General features: G+C 33.9%; 1 protein-coding gene across 1 annotated transcript in view; it reads right to left on the minus strand.

Annotated features, from left to right (window-relative positions):
- Positions 1-2,066: 2,066 nt before the first annotated feature.
- LOC117104619 (ubiquitin carboxyl-terminal hydrolase 44-like) overlaps positions 2,067-23,624 on the minus strand; it is a gene marked incomplete in the record, with an annotated part of 22,966 nt that continues 1,408 nt past the window's right edge. The window contains 11 exon segments of the mRNA XM_033245479.1: positions 2,067-5,076; positions 6,161-6,207; positions 6,594-6,758; positions 7,242-7,466; positions 7,785-7,991; positions 14,270-14,419; positions 14,667-14,791; positions 15,449-15,572; positions 17,534-17,896; positions 18,226-18,393; positions 18,760-18,878. Of these exon segments, the coding sequence (XP_033101370.1) occupies positions 4,907-5,076; positions 6,161-6,207; positions 6,594-6,758; positions 7,242-7,466; positions 7,785-7,991; positions 14,270-14,419; positions 14,667-14,791; positions 15,449-15,572; positions 17,534-17,896; positions 18,226-18,393; positions 18,760-18,878 (1,863 nt within the window).

The raw sequence follows: 23,624 nt of genomic DNA on the forward strand, positions 1-23,624 counted from the left end.
TTTCAGTTCAAGAAGATTACCAGTTTCTTTATTAAGGAAATATGAAAAGATTACTCTTCGTTTGAACAAAGCCGAATTGGATTTTAATTTTTTACATAATTGCAAGGCATTCGGAGTTTTTCCTAAATCAATATATATATATGGATAAGCAAATCGTTATTTGTGGTGTGGCGACCTTGTCGTGGCATCGGACGATGGGAGTCTAGGCCTGTCTGACGGGAATTCCCCACCTCCCAAGCAAATATGGAATGATGACGTCAACACACCGAATTCCAAGACTACGACAATCAAAATTAAAGGAAATGTTTACCTATTTAAATTTAATCTTTTGTACACTACATATTTCTTCATCATCATTATTATACTATTATGTTACTTTATAATATTATTAATAGAGTATATCATTATTATTATGCGTTTCAAAAAATTTATAATATACAATTCACATTAATATTAGCGTTAGTAATGTTACGAATTAAGAGACGCTTACTATATAATTTCAAAACAAAATTTAATGACAAGAAAGATCGACGTTTCGGGTCCATCATGGAACCATTCTCAAGATTAAGTAAATTTTAAAAAACTAAAAACAAAAATACCAAGCAGTGAGAGTAAGCAAGTAATTAACATATCAATAGGGCCTGCTGCGTGGAGTCATTAGTGGAGCTAAGCAATAATTAGCCCTTCTTAGCAGATTAACTAGATAAACAGTTTGGCTTTGACTGAATCAGTTTGTTTAAGTGTAGATTTCAGTTCTTTGATCCAAAGCATTTCTTTAATTAAGCAATCAAACTTGGATTTGCACTTAGATAAAACTTTGAAATAATTAACCATTAATTAATTACTTACTTCCTGTCACTGCTTGGTATTTTGTTTTTAGTTTTTTCAATTTACTTGATCTTGAGAATGGTTCCATGATGGACCCGAAACGTCGATCTTTCATGTCATTAAATTTTGTTTTGAAGTAATGTTATTCTAAATATACTGATGTCATTATTTATTATCATCATCATCTTTCTCATTTTCATCATTATTATGATGATTAGACAACAATGAGAATGATGATGACGATGACGAATAGGATGGGGATGATGGTAATACTGTAATGATATAAATAATAATATTAATAATGATTTCAACAATAATAAATAAACATACTACTATTAAAATAATATTTATATATATTCTATATGTGTACATTGCTTTGATGAGATTGTATTTTGTACTTTGAGAATAATAATAATAATAATAATACAGTAGTAGTCATAACAATAATCATCATCTTACAAAATAACCATTTCCCCTCTAAGATGAACGCCATCTTGGAAATTGGCATTATGATCATTTCAATCAAATTTGATAAAGACAATAAAGAGTAACTAGTTAACAAAGTTTATTGTCAATTTTCGCATTTATAGCACTAGAAGTGACTAAAATAACGCCATAGTTTTTTTCAATTTACCCCGATCAGAGTCCAGAAATTGAATTGTTGGGTCTTTCAGAGCAAAATTTTGCTATTTCTTTTTCAAGTGGGTTTATTCTCATAGGTTATATAATATATATATGCCTATGTATATATATATGTTTTATTTTATTGTTGTATGTATATGTATAACATTGTTTTGAAATTGCTCTGATAACAATAACGTTAACTTTACATTTAAAAAAAAGTTTTTACTGCCAAAATGGGAGCCATCCTGGAATTTTTTGTGATGACATCATTCCGATTAATTTTTTTAACGAGAGTGAAGAGTAACTATTTAGCCATGTTCTTGTTACATTTGATATACATAGCATATGTAAAAGTGACTAAAAACATACATTTATTTCCCCTACCCCCATCTTAATTAGTGCCAAAATAGGATATTTTATGTCAAAATTTCAAAGTGCTATAAAAAAAATTGCTCTAAGAATGGGGATTTTTTTTCTGAGACACTATATGATATACTGATTCAGAAAAACCAAAAATAAATTTTCCTTTACTTTTTTCCCGCTAATTTCCTACTGCACCCAGGCTATAATGAGTAAGATAAGAATCTAATAACAAAGAGACAAGTGAACAAGTGTACAGTACAACTGTTTAATTGAATCATTTACAAATAAACTTCTTATCAAACATTTTCAAATACATGGCTCACCAATGCACTACAATACAATTCTATTATCACTTGGGCAAACACATAAATCCATAAAAAAAAATCAAATAATTCTGACTGCCAAATGTCACTGCACCTAAGTGTGTTGATGCAATTATGAAGCCATACCATCTGATCTATCATGCTATTTTAACACAATGTATTTGTAGTGCACGATGATACCAGCCAACCTCAGGGAGAAAATAATAATATATGCAAAACATTTTGAATTTTGGGAGAGTTTTACTTGGTCTGAAACCTCAATGATTTCTGGAAGACAAGTTGAGCAGACTTGTTAAAGGCTTAGAATGAAAAGTTATCCTGTCAATAAAAGTAAAAAATACATAAAATGCCACTCTCTACTTTATGCCCAAATTTATGTACCAGGGTTTCCCCAGGCAAAAGCAGGGTATGATTTGAATGTAATACTCTGAGAGAAAATAAAAGATTGGCTTTGAATTAGAGACGCAGCAATGAAAATTACTTTTTGATTGGCTATCCCTACAAAATATAGAACAATGTCACTTTAAAAATGGTTCGTCTCTCCTTGAGTATATTTTTTTTAACTCATTGTAAGCACTAGATCAAAATTTCAAATATCTTGATATTTGTATATAGTACTACAGTGTTACATCAGGATACCACGTGATACTACTCCGTTGTTATCGGCGACACAACATGAATTCAACCGGACTATTGTCTCCACTGACAAACCGTTGATCCCAGTTTCTAACATAATTAAGATGTTATATCTTAATTCTTTGTAAATTTTAATTGATTAAATGTGTGTTCGATCACTAATATAATGCAAGCTTTTGTGTTTTTAGTACATTTTGATGGTAAAATATTAAATTTTAAAATGCCTATTCCAGAAAGAATATGAAGTCATTCAGGCGTAATGAATGGTAACCAACACCTGGCGACTGTGGTACTCTATGTTCCTTGATTTTAGTCATCCTGATAAAAGAAAGATGGAAAACTTATTGTGCTTCTGTACTTCTTGTTTTAGTTATATTTCAGTACATCATGGGTTCCCAAATCCTCATGTGACAACTTAATTAGTTTTACACACCAGCCAGTCATAATTGTACCATTAATAATGATACTGTAATAAAAGTTATTTATTTATATTTTATTTCAACAATATTTTGTGAGGTGGTCCATCCAGCCAGAGCTGATCAATTGGGACTCTCATAAATTTATAAAGCGCACATATCCACTTCAGTAGTGCTAATGCGCATTGTCTTGCATTCAACAGAGAAGTCATAATTCTTTAACACCCAACACTTGTACCTCCTTGGTCAAAATCGAAACTGAAAAAAAAACTCGCATCATACAATCATTCTGCATAGATACCTTTAGTGTGACCTTATATAGTTAATTAGCTGTTATGTCTTATGTGCAGTTTCATGGAATTGCACAATTGACATAAACAAGTTGGATGACTCTGCTCAAGAAAATTATAATGATGGTGAAAAATGTTTGTCATTTTATAATGATTATGTCATTCAATTAGTTATTTCAATTGTTTTCAGTGTGTGTGTTTTGGTATTTTTAAATTTTCAACAGGCTAGGCCTTCTGCTCAGAGCTGAAACTGCAAATCTGACAAACTGCATATAACAGTTAATGATAATTGCAAGGAAAATCACCAATTGCCTACAAATATACATCTAATATAAATCTATGGAACACATACATTTGTCCATGAACAATGAATTTTAAAAATATGTGTAAAAATCAATACCAAAATTAATGTACATTTTACTAATTAACCACCTATCTACATTATTATACATTTCCCTGAGTTTTTATTGGATACAGTTGCCTAAAAAGTAATATAAATGGCATTACTATTATAGTTTTAAACATACTTATTACATAACTAAAATTTAAAAAAAAAATTAAAAAATAAAATAATCTACTTCCATTTATAATGTAAATTAAAAGTGAAAAATGAACAAAAAGTATTCACCATTAAAAATACAAATAAGAAGTCAAAAGAGAAAATAGAGACAAAAAGGTATTTTCAAACGTTTTCCAAGTTGGTAATCTCAAGGTCAGATATATATAAAAAAAATCATTTACAGACACTACTATAAAAATAAATGTCCAAACCCTATAGGAATGGTACTATTTAAAGTTTTGGACATATATATTTTTAGTTGAATCTACTAATTTACTGTAATATACAAAGCAATTTAATTACATTTTTTAAAATTTTAGGTTCATTAAATTTGAATGGCAGTATATCTTATCTTATATCAGTATAAATTATGTAGTTAATCTACCAAGTGGGACAATTATCAACTAATAGGAGAACTCAATTACTGGTAATGAAAACAGAATCAGAAAATCTATGGAGAATCATTGGAAGCATTGTACAGCAGAATAGTCTCAGTTGCAAGTAAAATACAATAATAATAACACAATTCAAGAAAATAATAGAATAAATATCAAAATACCCATGAAAACTACCTAAATGCCGCTAAACTATTTACCAACTCAGAGTTGACTCATTTTAAGTTTGATTTCCTTGATAAAACCCTCTTACAACGAAAATCTTCTTGATATTACCTTTTGCTGAATAGTAATTGTATAATCTTTTACAAAATGAAAACTTAATGAAGATGGATACATTTTTTAGTAAAAATTGTAAATAAACATCAAATCACAGCAGAAATAAAAATTTGAAACATTGTAACATACAAAATTTTTTGTCACAAGTGTTTTTTTTTTGTGGAAATATCCAAGCACATGCACTTGATGAGTATCACAATGTTATCCTTCTTGATCGCCTTGCTTTTGGCTGGATCCCACCATCTGTAGTTAAGTGTTGGTTTGAAGTGCGCTTTGTGTAGAACATTATATAAGCCTGACATGACCTGATGTCATCCATAGTGCAGAGTTCAAGACGAGCATCATTACAATGGACCCAAAAACCTGACAAAAATAAAATCATGCAAGTAATTAAATAGTTTGTGTTACTTTTTTAATAAAAAATGACACTGGGAATATAAAAAGGTAGGACACATAATACAAACTGTGTGAAGTCCATGAATTAGTCTACACTTTGCTGACTGTTATGTCTTCATCATGGATGCAGTAAATCAACTTTTGCAGGGCATTGTGTGTATGTATTTTAATGAGACTGTAAAACAACCTGCTAATGCTGACCCATCACAAATGATTGCTACATGTTTGCTCTAGAAATTCTTCTTCATCAATATGACTAGACTATCTAATACTATCCTGAATATGATTTGCTTTGTGAGCGAGCATGCAAGGATGTAGGTATGGTGGGCAGGGCCACCCAGCCTTACTGTTGCAATGATGATAATGAATTACAGGGATTGAGAAGAAGACGAAAAAGAATGTTAGATTTGGTATGCTTTACAGTACAATAAACAATAGGTAGGGATAGACAACACCTAGCCAGGCACCGTCGACATTGAGCGCAACTTTTTTGGCTTTTTTTTATTTAAGTATGAACAATTTTCTCACTTTTTATTATGAAGTGTTTACTAGGCCTCTAAGTTTACTAACTACTAGTTGCCTTAGAAAGTAACTACCCAAAAGAATTCTTTGCATGGGCTTGATTTGAGGTTATTTTTATTTTATTTATTACCAAGACTCTTGGACACTTAGCTTTTTAACTTTGCAAATACATATTGAAATAGACTCCTAAAAACGTAGTACACAAGGCACATTACATGGCTCCCCCACCTCCACCCCCCACCCCAAAAAAAAAAGTTGAGTTTCACACTCATTTGAGGGGTGGAGGTGTTTTTCTTGGAATAATTTTTTTTCCTGATTTTTCCTCATCATCGATCAAAGTCCAAGTTCTATATAGACAAAATGTAAAAGTAGACAAGTGAATGTGTATGTGAAGGTTTTAGGAAATTATAAAATATTTATTTTAAATTCTTACATATGATTATTTTTACTGACTTTCAGATCTCAGTTGGGATCTGAAACTGAAATACAATTAACTATTGTATCATTGTATGTTACACTTGTCACTTACCTCCTACATTGTTCCAGCAGTATGCTGTATAATGGCCTGATCCAAAACTATAGATAAATGAGAAAACAGGCAAATAAAACATTCAAAATGTTGGAAAAATTAACAACAGATTTTAATTAATTGAAATTGGGAAAAAAATGCGAAACTGCTGAGGATTGCCTGATTATTATCTGATTAGCCATTTTAACTTTAAATATATAAACTTTAAACGTCAATGGATCCCCCCCCCCCCCGAGAACAATTAACAATTTTATTTGTTAATATATATAGTATTTTTTCGATATAGGTAAGTATGAATTGTATTGAAAAATATTATTTTAACTTTTGGAAGAACCTACTATTTCCTATAAAAATTCCAACTGTTTACTGTTGTTAATTCATATGATTTGATTTTACAGTATATGAAATATATATATAGCTATAGTTGACCCACCCTCTGCCATGATGTATCACTACTGCTGCGAGGTCGTACATGAAGTCTTCAGATGTCAGATCAGTGTCCTCATTGGCACTGATATAACAAAACGGTCGTAAATTTAGATCTTGTGAAAAATCAACATGAACATTGATTTTCTCTCTGTGGTTACGTCCTGACCATCTACAATACAATAAGAAAATATTTCCTAGAAGATGTTTTAGTGCTAGTGATGGCAAAGCAATTATGTATTATGCTGTCACTTAGCGTCAGACGTCCTACAACAATTTTTCTTCCTCAATCCTCAATCTGTTTGCCAGATAGGCATTTTATTATCTACGCACTTTACATTGGCAAAATGTGAAATAGGTATAGGCCTACTCACAAATTGAAGATAGAATACCTATAGTTGTAACTACAAGAATATTTTGATTAGTATAACATGTCAAAGTTGGATGCAATCCAACTTTTTATGCCTTTATTATATAAGGATATTCGTATCTCACATGAATAAATAATAAATATATGTTTGTAAGCAGGCACAAAGAAGAAAATTCATATTGTTTCAGTAATGAAAGATTTGATTATTTTATAACAGCCTACAATTAATGCTTGTAAGGAAAGCTGATACAGTAATTATAGATCAAGCAACATTTATAAAGTAACCTGAATCGTTTCAAGTGCAGTCGTAAAATCTTTGGTGGTTTCCTTATCAATAGTCTTTTTGTTGCCTTTGTGCAAATGGTTGGTTTGCTGTGCCTTCTTCGTCTGTTGCATGATTCACATGAGTATACCTCTCCTAAGTGTTCAACTTCTGTGAACTTCGTCAGCATCTCTGTTATATGGCAACTTTCTTCAGATAAACTTGTCCGTGATTGACTAAATTGATATCTAGGACCATTTGGAAACATGGATAATTACTACAAAGCAGTATCTTCAATATTAATTAGCAATCAAATATAATGGATAATGGAGGAACTTATACTATCTTTTTTGTATTTTGGTAACACAAACACTAAATGTTATATGTAAAGAACAGTAAAAAGTAAATTATAATTATTTTACTGTATTTATTTTTCATTTAATATCTATAATAACATACCTTTTTTCACTTCCTTGTAAATAAATGATTGTAATTAAATAATGAAAGGATACACATAAATAAAATTAAATCCTATTAGTACCACAAGATATGATTTCAAATGTTACCTTTCGGGAAACTCCAAAGATAAGTCGCAGAAAGGTTCAAAAGTGTTAGATTTCTGAGTACATTTCAAGCAAGTCACTTGACTAACTAATCGACCTTGAAAATTCCCTGGAATAATATCTTGAACTGGACATAATGAATCACCCATCTTCACCAATGGAGGGCTCAGCACATATTGCAACTCAGAATGCACCTTGTCCAGTACCTCACTGAAAATAACAATCACAAGAACATAGATATCAAACAATGATGCCTCAAATTATTTTTGCAGGGGTCCCCAGTCTCCCGAAACTCGTGGGTGTCTTCCAGAAATCGGAATGGCCTCCTGCACGCAAGCAAGAATCTCAGAGAAATTAACCCATGTCTGCAAATTCATAATTTTCAAAGCAGTGCTGATGGGTATCTCTATGTGCAATAAAATTAAATGTGTTATGAAATCTCATTAACCAGATCAGTGGCGGATTCCAGGGAGGCAGCCAACCCGGGCCCCCTAAATATTTCAAAATTATATTTTTTTAAATGGGGTAGAAAAGAAAAAATCAAATTTAATTTAGAGAGATCCATTCAGAGGTGCCATAGTCATACATTTTTTTGCCTAAGCTCCAACCACTGTGGGGTTGAGGGGGTCTAGACCCTCCATCTGTGGAAGTCCCTACCCCTTAGTCCCTTACAACCTGCCATCGCAGACCTCCTGGAAATGACTTCTTCCAACTTGGGACCCCTGTTTTTGTCCTCATAAGTAGGTCAGTTATATTGATGTTTCTGTCAGATTTGCACCTATTATTAAAACACCAGCACGAAATCAGCGATAAGTCACACGACCTCATATCGAGATACTGGATTTGAGAGTCAAAAAATCATTATTTTTTCAAAAAAAATGTTGATAAAAAACGCATCTTGAACTATTATTATACTAAATGTGCCCACTTTAAAACTGTTAAATGTACTAAAACGTCCTTAATTTAACGATTTTTAAGACTACCTTTTATAGCATGTATGATTTTTGTTTACGAAAATGTACAATAGAATCTCCGAAAAGGCTTGTTTTTGTCAGCCTGCTGCAACACGCCGTGCACACACGAACACCCTCCATGTTTGGTATCTTTCCAAAGGGTAGTTTATGACCTTTCCACTAAGCAATAAATTTAACTGAGTAGCCAATCAAAACGATTTTAGCATTGCTTCTTGTTACCAGGGTGGAGACGCTATTGGCCCATTCGCCTTTCTGATTGGTCAAACTGAAAAACATAGCAAGTAGACGCGAACTGACCATGCGCAGATGCTTTTTTACTTCCGAGTTTGCTTTCAGTCTGTCGTCTACGAAAAAGTTATATTATGAATTACAGTGTTTTCTAAGTTTCCAAAAACCGAAAGGTCCACTGATTGTTTCTTCCTCATAGTTATAAATTTATCGTGAAATATATATTTATTAGTTGTTAATAACTATCATGGCCTCGTTAGTCGAATTGGAGATTGTAAAAGCTCTAAATGGTGCACGACTTTTGGGGTTTAACGAAATGACACTGCGACCATTGGAGAATTGGCTACCGAATTCTTTGGGAACAGAAGTGATTCGGATGATGAGGCATAGATGCAATTACTTCGGATAATGAAGAATCTGAAATTCCTATGGGCACGACAGAAAGTGACGGTAAGGACGAAGAAGAAGCAGAAAAACAAGGTAGGCCAGCTATAATTGTGGACCTCGGCCAAGATGCTATTGATCGAATAGGCCTAGCCAAACGAGCTAACGAGGAAGATTGGGTAGGTGATGCAAATGACAATGAACGTTTAGCTATAAGAACATTCAAACACTGGCGTTGCCCTCGCAACAAAGACAAGCAGAATCCAGACATATGCCTCAACAAGTTTGCGGCAACTTTTGTTTTAAACTTGCGAGCCCAAATGAAAGAACTGACTGTTACCGAGAGAAAGATGTTTGTAATGGGGAAAATCAGTACAACAATTAAGAGAAAACCCTAAAGAGGAAACGGAAACATCAAGAAAACAGGAAGCGATCCCGCATATTTGGTTGAAGCCAAGCGTGTCGGCAGTCGTTTGCGTACATGCACTGGTAAGTTCTGCGATACATTATACAGTACAGTATTGATACTCCTATTGTTTAAATCTGCTATTCAACATAATGGAATATGGCTATATCATTAACCACTACAAGACCTCTGGTACTACACCGCCCATCAAGAAGTCTGGTGGACGGCGCTTCAACAAGGCAGCCCTGTCCGAGTCAGATGTACGACATATTAGTACTACCCTGACGAGAATGGTATGGTAATTCCTGGGAAAGTATAGGGTATTAAATGTCAAGACCCGAGAGTGCGATTGCTGCCTTCCTGTGAAACTAAGTCTGGAATGTGGAGGAAATGTGAAGCACAGCTCAAGGAGGTCAATGCAAGACGTCATGTTGCTGGTAAATACCTGCAATTATTCAATATTGATTTTGATATGCTTACTTCTCTACCAAACAACTTATTGTTATTTCTTCAAAGGCTTTTTATTATTTCTGTACTGTAAATGCTTACCAGCCGATGAATCAAGAATTGCTGGAGAAAATATAGATGTTTTATTACTTTATTTACAATAATGTGATAATGTATTTTTCTGTCATTCAGACCACAAAGAGCTCCGATATGGAAAGTGTTTTGCCCCTACATAATAACAACCAGACCTCAAAGTGACCTTTGTTGGACTTACCATCGCAATAACAATGCTGTGTACCAAAGCGCTAACCAGACAGAGGCTCAGAAGCACCAACGAGTGGAGGCCCAACTCGAACACTTGCGTGTTGTTTGTCTTGAACGGGAAATGCGCAGAACCATGATAGAGGAAAATATGCACCCTGTTCACGGCCCATAACAATGCATTATTCCTTCGATTTTGCACAGCAGGTGCTGTACCCGCACGACCCCATGCAGCCTGGACCCACACATTTTTTTACCATTAGAAAATGTGGCATTTTCAGCGTTCACTGTGAGGCTGTTCCGCAGCAACAAAACTATTTAATCGATGCAGGGATGAATGTCTCGAAGGGGTCAATTGCTGTGTTAAGCTTTGTACATGACTTCTTTGAGAATGATGGGCTTGGCAAACGTCACTGCCAATTGCATTGCGACAACTGTCCAGGCCAGAATAAGTACTTGTGGTACTTGGCTTGGAGAACCATTAATGGTCTGCACGAAACTCCGAAAGTGGCGAGGTTTATGTACGCACCTATGACTGGCAGTGCTTTCTAGGACCATATTTCAAGCCTTTCCCAGGCATCTTGGCTTGTCATCACATAAGGTAAGTATATTATAAATATCCATAAGTTAAAGACTCCCTATATAAATAAAAACAAATCCCACAAAACCTATTTCAATATATAAAATTATTATTACCATATACATAACATTAAATCTATTCTTAACTACAATTTTCAAAAAAAGCAGATTAAAAAGTGTCATTCATCAATGTAAAAAATAGGCTTTAATATATGTTACATGTAATACAACACTGTAACTATATTTAAAGCTCATGATTACTTCATTTTAAATGATTTTTAAAATTTAATAATAAAATTATACAGCCATGTATCAACCAGAGTGTTCGAAAAAAATATTTTGTATATTTAATTACTCAAAAATGTTTTAAAAAATTATGTTTTACAGGTTCAGTCACGACCATCCAGGAGTTGTTTTTTTTCAAACAACATAGCGAGGAGCAGTCACTGCAGCTCCTAAAAAATCCAAAAATCCTCCCGCCACTGGAATTGCCTGATCCAATAACGCCGCCAGGATTATCATACACAAGGCAGCAGTATGCTAATATAAGGGAGTTTTGTTCTCACTCCACTCGCGATATTGTATGTCCTTAGCCAGTTGAAGCAGTAGATTGCTAGTGTTAATACATACAATCAAACCAACATTAAATCCTTCAGATTTCGGTTGGTAGCACCCTTAATTGATATTGTACATTAGTTAGTCTTTAGCATATTGTTACTTCTTGTTTCAACGACAAAGTACAGCACTCCTATGTAGAAATTACAAATAACTTTTAAAAATAATCATAAAAATAACAATGCAGTAATAATAATAGGCGGTAGTAGTAGTAACAATAATAATTATTATTGTCCTTGTATATTGCATACCTCTAGATCCTCTATGCGCTTTCTAAGAATTATAGTGAAAAACGAAATAAAGGGGAGCAATTAACATGTTTGCTACCAGAGACAAGTATACTCGTCTCACAGGGTGTTGCTGAGGATGCTAGGAACCACATACTCGTCAAAATTGGGGTAACATTCAGGCGTTTATTACTTCTTTGTAGTAGAACCACAGACTTAAAGTCCGGCAATTCAGGGGAGATACACCAATCAACATACAAATAACGTAAGTATGTTTGTTGTGTTATGTTGCCGGCAGTACACTTGATTGCACGAGTGGGAGCGCCCTCTGAACATATAACAACACATGCAAAAAGCTGATGAGAAAACTCACACTTGGCAGTGGCATTAAAAAATGCTGTCCCAGTGCTGGCAACAAGTTTACTCGTCCCCTAATATTTTCCCGCCAATTTATTAGACACACCACTTTGATGATATATGACTAGATAAAATTCAAAAAAGTGTGTTTGTACATGTACTGTAAACTTGTTTTGGCACACAGGAAGGAACATAAAAAAAAAAGGTCCGGCAGTCAACATGTTAAAAGGCTAATGTAAATGTTGGTTAAAGAAGAATGTCTTAAGACGAGACTTGAAGGAACTGACCGATGGAGCAGCTCGAATATCCGGGGAAGTTTATTCCAGAGATCAGCAGCAGAGAATTTAAAAGACCTGAAGCCAAATTGTTTGAGTGGAGGGCGAGCTGTTGCAGCCTACAGGACTTGGATATGAAGATCTGAATGGTGTGATTTGAACATACTTGCTGCCTGATGCAGATAAATGTTGTAAGCGGGGGGACAAACCATGACAAATTTTATATGCAATGAGGAGTCTTAAAAATATTTCTTGAATTGATAGGGAGCCAATGAAGGTGACTGAGAATAAAGTGATGTGTGCCCTGTTCTAGGTGCACAACAGTGGCAGACCATCAAGGGATGCAAGGTATGAACTTCATACCCAAGCTAAAACTCAACAGAAAATATTTTAATGTTTTTTTTTTTTCATTCTATTTAGAATTTTTATCTAAAATCTTCTATATCAACTGTTTTTTTTTTTTTTCATTCTATTTAGAATTTTTATCTAAAATCTTCTATATCAACCTTAATTTTTCAAGTTGATTCCTATACTTAATTGAATGGCTAAGTTAATATTATTAGTTTTTAAATCTTTATGCCTACTTTGGTATCTAGAATCTACTATTGAACATATCACATCATACTCTCAGCTATTTAAAATTTCTGCATGGTTGGTTTTCAATACCAACCAATTGCCAATTTAGTGAGTCAATGGCAGTAGGAGCATTAGCCTAATTTGGCCTTTACAAATAGGTAATCAATGATTAAAGTTAAAATAAATTTGTATACAGACGCTTAGTACAGAAGAAACTTGCATTATTTAAATTATAATTTTGTACAGGTTGTTAATAATTAATAAAAAAATTTTTTGATAAGGAACTACAACCACGCAGGTATAGAAAACATACATTTGTATTCTGACTTGATAGAATGCAGTCGCTGATAGCGATTTTTTTTTTTTTTTTTACAAGCCCCTTGTATACCCTGATATTTCCAGATCTTGAAGATATTTCTGAAATCATGGTACACAGACTGAAATATGTTATTAATTTGTTTATTCATAGAGCATGTAGAGTCCATGATGATTCCAAGGTTTTCAGCAGAATCAGACAGTGCAAAAAACATGTATCATCAATTCAAACTAATGGGTTCCAGGGGCCGGATTTACCAAAAAAAACTATGGAAATAAAGCAGTTCCATCTTGTTATCATTTAAAACAAGTTGATTTAATTAACAGTGTTCCTTGATTTACCAGGGAACTAAAACAAATGACAAAAATTGTATTTTGAAAATAAAATGTCCATAATAAAAATCAAATTTTGGATTAAACTAAATTTACCTCATATTCTGGTGTATAAGCCACAAATTTTATATTTGGGGTGCAGCCTACATATACACCGGTCATCAACCTACTCCTAAAAAATTCCAGATCACAAACCGGAGAGCGAAAATCATCTAGGTTAGGGCCAGACTAGACCAATTTAGTGGTTTTGGTTAATCTATTTCATTTTCTACTAATATATAGAAAATATTTTCTTCCCAGGGTGTTTCTCTCTCATGTTCCTAATGCCTGTTCCTTGGTGTTTGTGTTCTTGTAATGTTAATGTTTTTTTAGACAAATAAATGAAGCAAAATTGATAACTAGATACTGCAGGTTCAACCTTTCTATCTAAACAGTTACTAAACCCTACGGATACAGACTCTCCATTGAGCACGCCCTGGGTACAACACTGTGGCAACAGATTTTAACTCACCATAAGAATTCCTGTGCATCTTGCTGGGAGTAGCCCTTGAAGCTTGGTATCAACCGCCACACGGAACTCAGAAATCCATGCGGAGAGACGATGGCCCATTTACCTGACCACATCACACGAAATAAGAGATGAAATTCATAATACAGTGGCCTGAAAAAATGCAAAGATAAATAGTCTTTAATAGTTAAATAGTTACAGCTAATAACTACACTGTTAGTAGCTAATTATCTACTATTATTTTTTATCTAGAATGTTGAAATTATCATATTAACAAAATTCATCAAAAGCAATAGTTTTTTTTGTATGTTTGATAAGTGATTGCTCAGAGCTCTATTGCTTCTTTCATACACAAATACCTAGAAATTAACCCCACAATACAAACATCTATTTCACTCACATGTTGTCTCTCATCAACCTTGGGTCTTTGTACTTTGATGGGTCGACAACCTTATTTGATCCTCCACTGAGACCAAAATTAGGTTGTCTTTGAATTTTGGTTCTAGACTTTGGAGTTGAGATTGCCTGTAATGAAAAAAACAAAAATTAACTGCTACTGTAACTTGGAATTCACTGGTAGCTGGTACCTAACCTGCAACCTTACTACAACATGCAATTTGTTGGGCCACTAACAGGCTCTACAGGAGGAAGATGTCTGGCATGTAGGTCTGACAATTTCCTGCAGAAGCTTTTTAAGGAGTACTAAGCCCCAATTAGTGCAGACTGGCAAAGCACAATTGGGGCGCTAGAGGCAAAACCCTTGTCACCCTTTATAACACCTAAGAGACACATTCTGCTAGGTTGGTCATGTGACATTTAGTGTATATTGTAAACAGATAATGCCAGTGATGATCGGTAATAGGAAAATGCATGGCTTCTTTGCAGTGTTTCTGCTGTAAGGTACATGGATGATGTTGAATACTCTTGGTTGGAAAGCCAGCAAACTATACCAAATTGACTGAAAAATGGTTTGCTAATGCTTAAAAATATACTGGCCCCTAAAATTTAAATTTTTCAAGAAATGTTAGGCCTAGGCCCCTGCATTTGGTCAGACGTGTCAAGACCAAACAGGAGTTTAGGAGATGTAAGACCTATCAGATAGACAGGCTTAAGACAGTTGTTACATTTTTAATAAAATGATGATCTAAATATACAGTTAACATTATTTCCTACTAAACTTACTTTAAATGCTTCTACTGTGGTTTGCCTGTAGAACTCTCTTGTTAGCTTCGTTTCTGATTTTATGTTTTTTTCTAATGAACTGTTTCCTATATCTAGAAAACATTCTCTGAATACACTAAGATACCTACAAAGGGAAGTCACAAATAAAAAACACTTCAGTTATAATAATATGGCACTTGTGAAAATCAATTGTTTATTTGTTCACAATATATAAATCGTGACACCTGCAATACTGCCAGTTTTAGAATCAAGGGTTTAAGCTCAATGCCTATCAGACCATTTTCGAACAAAATTTACTGTACCAAACTATTTCATTAGGACCCTGGGAGCTACAAAGAGATATTGTTGTTTATTCCAGTGTGTTATTACACACTGGAATATCTTTACAACTAATTTTAAAGCTTAATCCAGGGGTCCCAAGTTGAAGAACTCCATTGGCAGGAGATTTTGTCGGGAACCTTTGGCCGCCTGCAAATACAACGCGCGTCACAGCCAATACTCAACTACTCATAATATCAAATATTTGACATTCAATGATAAACACACAGTTAACTTGCTCTTGCTTTTATTTTTATTTACACAATGTAAATTAATACCATGAACTTACATAAATTCTGGAATCTACAAATCTGTACAGTAGGCCTAGTCTAATATTATTCATTTATTTACACTTAGGCCTACTACATCAATATCAATTAATTACATCAATTTACAGTCCTTTCTGGCATCTGTTAGTTTAATATTGTATTCAATAGTAGTAATAGTAGCTTCTTTGCTGCTAAGGGAAGAGTGGAATTTGGATGCAGTTCAATCATGGCAAACAAGTCTGTAAACATAAAAAAATAACGAAAATATTATCTCAAAATGTATGTAACCTATTTTTTTTAAAATTCTTATTAAAATGTCGATAGTCTTGTCTAGGTGTACGTAGCTTGACTTCAAAAACCTTAACTGAGGTCTAGACCTAAGGTATTTTAAAGACGGTTGGCCTAGGCCTAGTCTAGGCCCTAGCTAGTACAGGAAAAAATTGGCTCAAGGAACCTAAGGCCTGGCGGCTAGGCTTAGGCCTAGGTAGGGTAACGACGAGGCAGGACTCTAAACCATCCATTTCCAAGTCACAAAACTGAATGTAGAACGTATGATTTTTATCACAATCACATAAAACTGTTTAAAAAGAAGTCAACATACCTTTAAATATTTTTCAACATCGGTCATTCCACCGTTCTTCATCGATATTACAGCATAACCAACAACATCTGCCTCCATGCTTTCAAACAGATACTTTTTCCAGAGTTGAGTTCGTTGACCTCGATGGTGCACCACCAGTGGCGAACATACTTCTTGATCAATTGTGAATTAAAAGCACACGAATTTTGCGTTTCTTCGATGGAGCCACATTTTTACTTATTATTTTCGACTATTAATTAATTGTTTTCATGAAACAGTTGGATAAAATTAACTTTATGCAAAAAGTTAGCTGTAGGCCTGTTCTACGGGTCAAAGAGCATGTTGTTTACAGGGTTGTTTAGATATCAAATCACATTGCAGGCATGGTCTCAGGCCCGGCGTCGGAAGGATGGGCGTATCAACTTTTTTAATAAACAAAGTGTATTTTGATTTCGTGTTTTTAGCAGCTACCGTAATTAATTGCAAATGCATTATAAAAAGTGATGGTAGGGAGTGGATTAAAACTTTGTGATTGTTTACGAGTGTTTTTTAACATCCTGAGTTATATTTTTACCTAGACCTAGGCTAAGCTGATATTCTAAATTAAGTAGCCTACCCAAATTTTCTAAAATTTACGGGAGAATTTTTCTCATGCGGTGGAAAATCGTAAGCTTACGGTAGCGCGGTATATCGTCGCTAAAAGCGGTAGACTACCGCAAGTAGCGGTAGACTTGGGACCTCTGTTAATCCATTTTCTAGATTTTTCTAATTACATGCTCTTGCTTTAAAATGTAATATGAAAACAGTGATAGGTGGTTATCAGAACTTCTTAGAGTAATATTAAAATAACTGAAAGCTCTATTTTAAAAGTAGTATTAAAACTAAATAAAATATATGATTTATAACTAAGAAACTTACCCTAATACCTGAAGAATGGAATTCATGTAACAGGTATTACCCAGGTTGCGTAGACCTGTTACACCTGGGGTCAAGGTAGACCATTTCTTCTTTGCTGATGGTGATTCCTCAGTGTTCACGTCAGCTTTTCTTTTATGTGGTGTTGCCATTCCTTTTGGGTTATTTTCTGGTATCCAACTCGATTCTGTTGACCGTTTGTGTTGAGATACTTTGGATTGTAATTTAGAAAGTGTTGGTTTTTGTTTAGTTTCTTTATCTCCAAGGACATCATCCTTCCAGGCTAGGAAAGTTTTGCTCAGTAAAACCAGTCTTCGATGGACAAGGGCAGTGTAACCTTTATCCTTTAAAATTGAGCTGTGATTTCTGAAAATAATCAATCATGAATTTAAAAAAAAAATGTTCTGATGTGTCAACAAATGAAATTTGAAATTGACTGGGAAAGCATCACATTGGTATGGATTATAAAACATAGGTTTAACTTTCATGATACAAAACCTTATTTTTTATCAACAAACAAGATTTATATGCCAGCAAGTTAGAGTTAAAATTAAAATAACATAATAATTGAATAGTTGACTAAATGTGAAGAGATGACTCAAGGAGCCAAATTCATATTGAAATTAAATGAAGATGCAACTATAAAATAGTCACAACACAGTTTGCCTTTGAATGAAAAATCCAATAAATCTTACTGTCTTTTGAGGGGTTCACCGCTGTCTAATGACAATGCTCGCAATCGCCTACCACTGCGTGTAGTTCGCTCATCAAACTTCTGCTTGGCTATGGCTTCTAATGTGGATCGTAACAGCTTAATATCCCCAGTTACATTGTCATTCAGCACATAGTCATCACAAATGTAACTAAAAAAAATAAATATGTATTAATTTTTAATTCATATTTTTCCAAACAGCAGTCACTCAACAGGCAATATAACTAAATCCATTTGAACCATTAACATTATGTATACTGTACAATTTCAATGGTTAATGGTTTTATATTTCTGCATTAGCACAAGATAATAAGGGCTCTAAGCACGCAAGTGCAAAGGTGTAATTTTAAAATTCCAAAATAGTTTGCTATTTACTATTCATAAGGTATAGTAAAACAAATACAGGATTTTATTTCGGTTTGCATCAGGGGGTGATCCCAATCATCCAACACCTCAGGAAATAGAACTCACTACTACTACTTCACCTCAAATTATGTTTTATTAGTATAATACTCACCAAAATACATATTTTTCATTGACTTCAATGGCTACAGGATGTTTAGATACATGGAAATGTTTAATGGCATGCTCTTCGTTATATCTTCCACATGCTACATGTGAGCAACTTAAACATGCCTGAAAAAAACAACATATTCAATGCTTCAATGGGTCAGAAATGCATTACATCTCAAATATGCAGTTAATTACAGTACTTATCCAGATTTCAAAACTGGTATAGTTGTTCATAATTTTTGAGACTCACATACTCATAACGTCTCATTTGAAAGACGGTGCACTATCAAACTTGCATTTGAGCTCCCACCTGAAGGTCAAAAATGAGACTTGAACCAGGGACCAAGAGATCTCCACAGTTCAACGCACACACAATGTGGCCACCATCAGGTTAGCCAACTGAGCTTTTGCTCTCTAAGCATTGCCTTTTAATTTTTTTTAAATGAGGGTGCTCATGCTTGCCGGGATGTATATTGTTTGTTTCTGACAGTTTCTGATCTAAATTTCCAATTTTTTTTTTTTAAGCCTGGTATGGTTTATTGTTTTGTCTTTTTGGTGTTTGATGTGTTTTGTCTCAATTGGACTATATTATATTGTAATCGAGAATCCTGACAACTCAAAGTTAACTGTGGTTTACCTGCTGGTCATAGTTGTGAGTGACGCTTTCTTTTTGCCAGCCAGCTCTGCACGGTAGCTTAAATAAGCCTTGTGTGACGTCATAGAGTGCCCACAGAAAAAATCTTGAGTCTAAGGCCAAGAGGGCTTGGATTGCCATAGTAATGGTATTGCGCTGCTACTCTAGTGATGAACTTAAAGCACTTAATAAGGGCAAGAAGTATTATTAAACTCTCCTGAACACACTTGCTTGCAGGCATTTAGAATTGCTTACTCACTTTGCAACAGTATCTTTGAATCACCAAGACTTAGATACCTTTTACCCAACACCAGAGAGGATCTTTAAGAAATGCTAAGCAATTTACAATAATGAAATGTAGGACAAAAAGGTTAAAAAAAATCATGTATTTCTTCCTTGATATCAATTTTTAACAATGAATCTTAGAGCATTTTAATCAATTTTAGGTAGCAGTGAACAGACTTTTATGGCAGAAATATAGATGCAGCAATAGACTTTTCTCTATTTAAAAATTATGTTTTAATTGTCGATTTCACAGTTCAGTATGTGTTCTTTTGTGCAATTTTTTTTATTGAATTTTAATGACTTTTTGTCATTTTTTTATACACTGGATTAGATTTCAGCACTACAGTATCACTTGTTAGTTTTCTTTATTTACAGAAAAACAACGATGGTTACTAAGTTGACTTGGTTTAGGACACGTTTAAAATTAACGCTTAAATAAAAGATTACGTTTGTTTTCTTCTATTACGTTTCGTTTCCTTTCACCATAAACATTCTAATGATCAGTTTATAATGATACATATAAATAAATTAAAATAGACTGAATGGTATAATGATAAATGAAAACAAAGGAAATATATAGTATTTTCATTTTTTTTTTTTTTAAATCAAATTACTAATGTTTATACTGTACATTTTAATGCCCACTCAAGGCTTCTTTTATGGAAATATACATTATACATTCCCACGAATATAGATTCCCACGGTACTCTTCGAAGCAGACACAAGGTTTTGATACATATCCTGATGATGGTTATAAAATACACAAATAAATGGAAATATAGTACAGCAAAATATAATTTAAATATGTTAATGGTTGATTTGGGCTTTTTAACAATCAGGAACAATTTATGTAGTACTAGTTGCCTGGAAACTAACTTTTGGGCTATCTTTTTTTCTTTTTCTTTATTTTGTCTTTTTGTTTACCTCCCAAAAGAGGGGAGAACCCCCCCCCCCAAATCTGCCCCTGAATCAACAAATTACCGTAACAAAACACAGAGGCCTTTATTAAGAATAATCCAGAAATTGATAAATATAACTATGTATTGTACACTTGACTTTTCACTTCAGGGAACTGCAAGAAGAAAAAGAAACATTGTTTTTCAATATTCAACACTACAAACTGCAGAGATCCCAAGTTGGAAAAGCAAAAAATAGTTTTTTTTTCGTGAAGCGATCGCCTCCTGTAGTGACGCGCTGGGACACCTTACAACGCGCTGCACAATATGAAAGTCTTGCACAAAAAGAAGAAAACAAACTGTTTTCATCAATTTGTTTACTTTTATTTAACAATTTTACATTTGTTTACACATTGCACTTGGCCTAAAATATAAATTTATAAATATTAATATTATTTATTTAGCATTGTCCTAGTAGAGCGCTCTTGGCAGCAGTCAACAAGGCTTGGTTCATGCTTGGCATGAGAGGCTACGGCTGATTTACTACATCTCTTCAAAGAACATAGAATTCTAGCAAAGTAACTGCAACTTGCTGAGAAATTAAAAACATATATATTTTAATTTAGTAAATGATATTACATACATGTAGCCCAAGGCCGCAGTGTCAGGACCACCACACACACAAGCAGACACAAACCCAACACACACACCCCTGCAGTGCAGATAGAGCCTAGCCTAGGCCTACATGTATTTCAGGATCGATGTTAAAATAAACTTCATTTTTCGTAAGACTGCTTATTACCAAAACCCATTAACTATGATTTTTTTTTTTTTAGTATTGTTATTAAACAACTTAAGCTTACTTGAAAAAAAAAGTACTTTTTATGCACCGATTCTCCAAGTTCAAATTCCTCGCGGCAAAAACTTGGGGCCCCATTTATCCATCAATGTGATTTTTGATTTCGTTCATTTGTTGAAATTTATTTACTCAACTGACAGCAATCTCATTGATTGAGGTCGGCGCTGGATGCAAAAGATCGTAACATGGAGGATAAACAAGGTGAGTCTACCACAGATCTAGGCCTAGCCTTGCCATGGAGCTGTTAATTAGATAAAAAACTTAAACAACAATTCCCTGGTCTAGCTTGTGACATTTATATGGCTGAGCAAGTGCCATAATATATTGGTGTAAGATAATAAATTTTGTTTCATTGCTCTATGACAACGTGGAAATTACATTTTTTGTGGAATTTTCACAATATTTTAAAAAATCAGGAGAAACCCGCGATTTTCGGGAGACTTGTGATCTCTGTAACTGTACTAAAAAACACACTAAAATTATATTCAATTGTAATTAAAAATTTCTCTTAAACAATAGCAATTGTAAAAAAACTAAAATAATAATCATGCTGAAAAAAATACAATAAAAAATTTTGCATAGTCAAGCATCGTTAAAAACCAAAATAAATAAAATCAATACTAAATCTAAAACACGCAAAAAAACGGTACCGTGCGAATAAGAAGTTATGCACACAGTGTGAATAATTTATTATTTGCACAGTACCGTGCGAATAACCTCTTCCTTTAATATAAACCACTGTGTACATAGGCGTTCCATATGTTGTTAATTGCGACCAACGCGTCTAGACTTAGGCGATCATGAATTTCTTGATTTAATGCATGTTCATAGTATAGTTTCATATACAAGATACAAGATACAAGGTACAATACAGTTTGCAAAATGTTGGCGCTTATAATGCACTTTCGCACCTAACTTTTAATTCTTAATTTTTTTACCTCAATGTTCTTCTCAATCACAACACAATCATTAAACATTTTTACATGATTCAACCACTCACAAATTACATTTTTCAACAAAAAGATACCTTTATAAATTTATAGAGGTTGATACAGCATTTCCGCGCTTGCTAGGACGATGAGGTCTACATACTATTTTGCTGCTTTGCAATCAAGTAAGAAATTCTTAAAATTTGAAACAATTAAAGGCCAGTCTTATAATTTGAATCTGAATTTTCCCATGAAACATCCGTTAAAAAAATGTGGCATCATTACTTGGTACCATCTTTTTGAACTTTCATGTCGTAATCAAGGTTAATCAAACCGAAGTTTAGCATTCAGGGGTGTCGCCCGCGGGGGCCAGGGGCTCCCCCCCCCCCGCCGTTGTGGAGAAAAACCACAATTCATCGGGGAGTAAAAAAATTATATGGATATGCTATTCTCTACATATTATTATTAATAAACACTAAAATCGATTAAATAAGCTTTTGAAACCCCAAAATTGTCAACATTTTCGTTGGCTTTGCCCCCTGGACGGGATATGACTTCTTCGGCCGCCGACACCTTCGGCCGCGCAAGATTTATATGGAGCGCCAGTTGGGCATTTCTCCACACCGCCTTTGCTAAACTAAATAATTGCTGTCATGTCGCACAGTAATATTTACGTATTTATTTTAGGTATTGTATGTATATACAAAAATAAACGCATTTTTTAATGTATTTTTAATCATATTCCGGCAGTTTCCTTTATCCACAAAATAGAATTTCGTCAAATAAAATTTAGAATGATACACGTGCACAAATTTCGTCCTTTATCCACAAAATAAAACATTTTTTAAAATAATTTTATTTTTATGTCTGTTGTCTGTTCATGTTATCTTTTCATACAAGATCGGATGTAAAATAACACATTAGCGAGGGTGATGAAAGTGTGTTACTTACTAGAGTTGGAAAAAGAAATCTAGAGATATTTCGGAAATGTTAAATAATTTAAAAAAAATCCAAAACCAACACTGGCTCAAATTCGTTTACACTCGGTGGCGGAGGTAGAAAGCCGAACCAAATTGAATGCTGTTTACACTCACAATTTCAGAGTCATAGATAGTACAATGATTAAAACGGCAGAGCAAGCCAAAATCGTCTCAATTCACATCACATGAGACATTTTTTTCCAATGTGGTATCCATTCGTTTTCGATATCTGCGTAAATTTTTTGCTCTCCTTAGATGTTTTCTTCAACGCAGATCTAGGGCAAAG

This window comes from Anneissia japonica, unplaced genomic scaffold (genome assembly GCF_011630105.1).
Source record: "Anneissia japonica isolate Jap-2015-1 unplaced genomic scaffold, ASM1163010v1 scaffold287712_len2945570_cov188, whole genome shotgun sequence".
Classification (NCBI taxonomy): Eukaryota; Metazoa; Echinodermata; class Crinoidea; order Comatulida; family Comatulidae; genus Anneissia; species Anneissia japonica.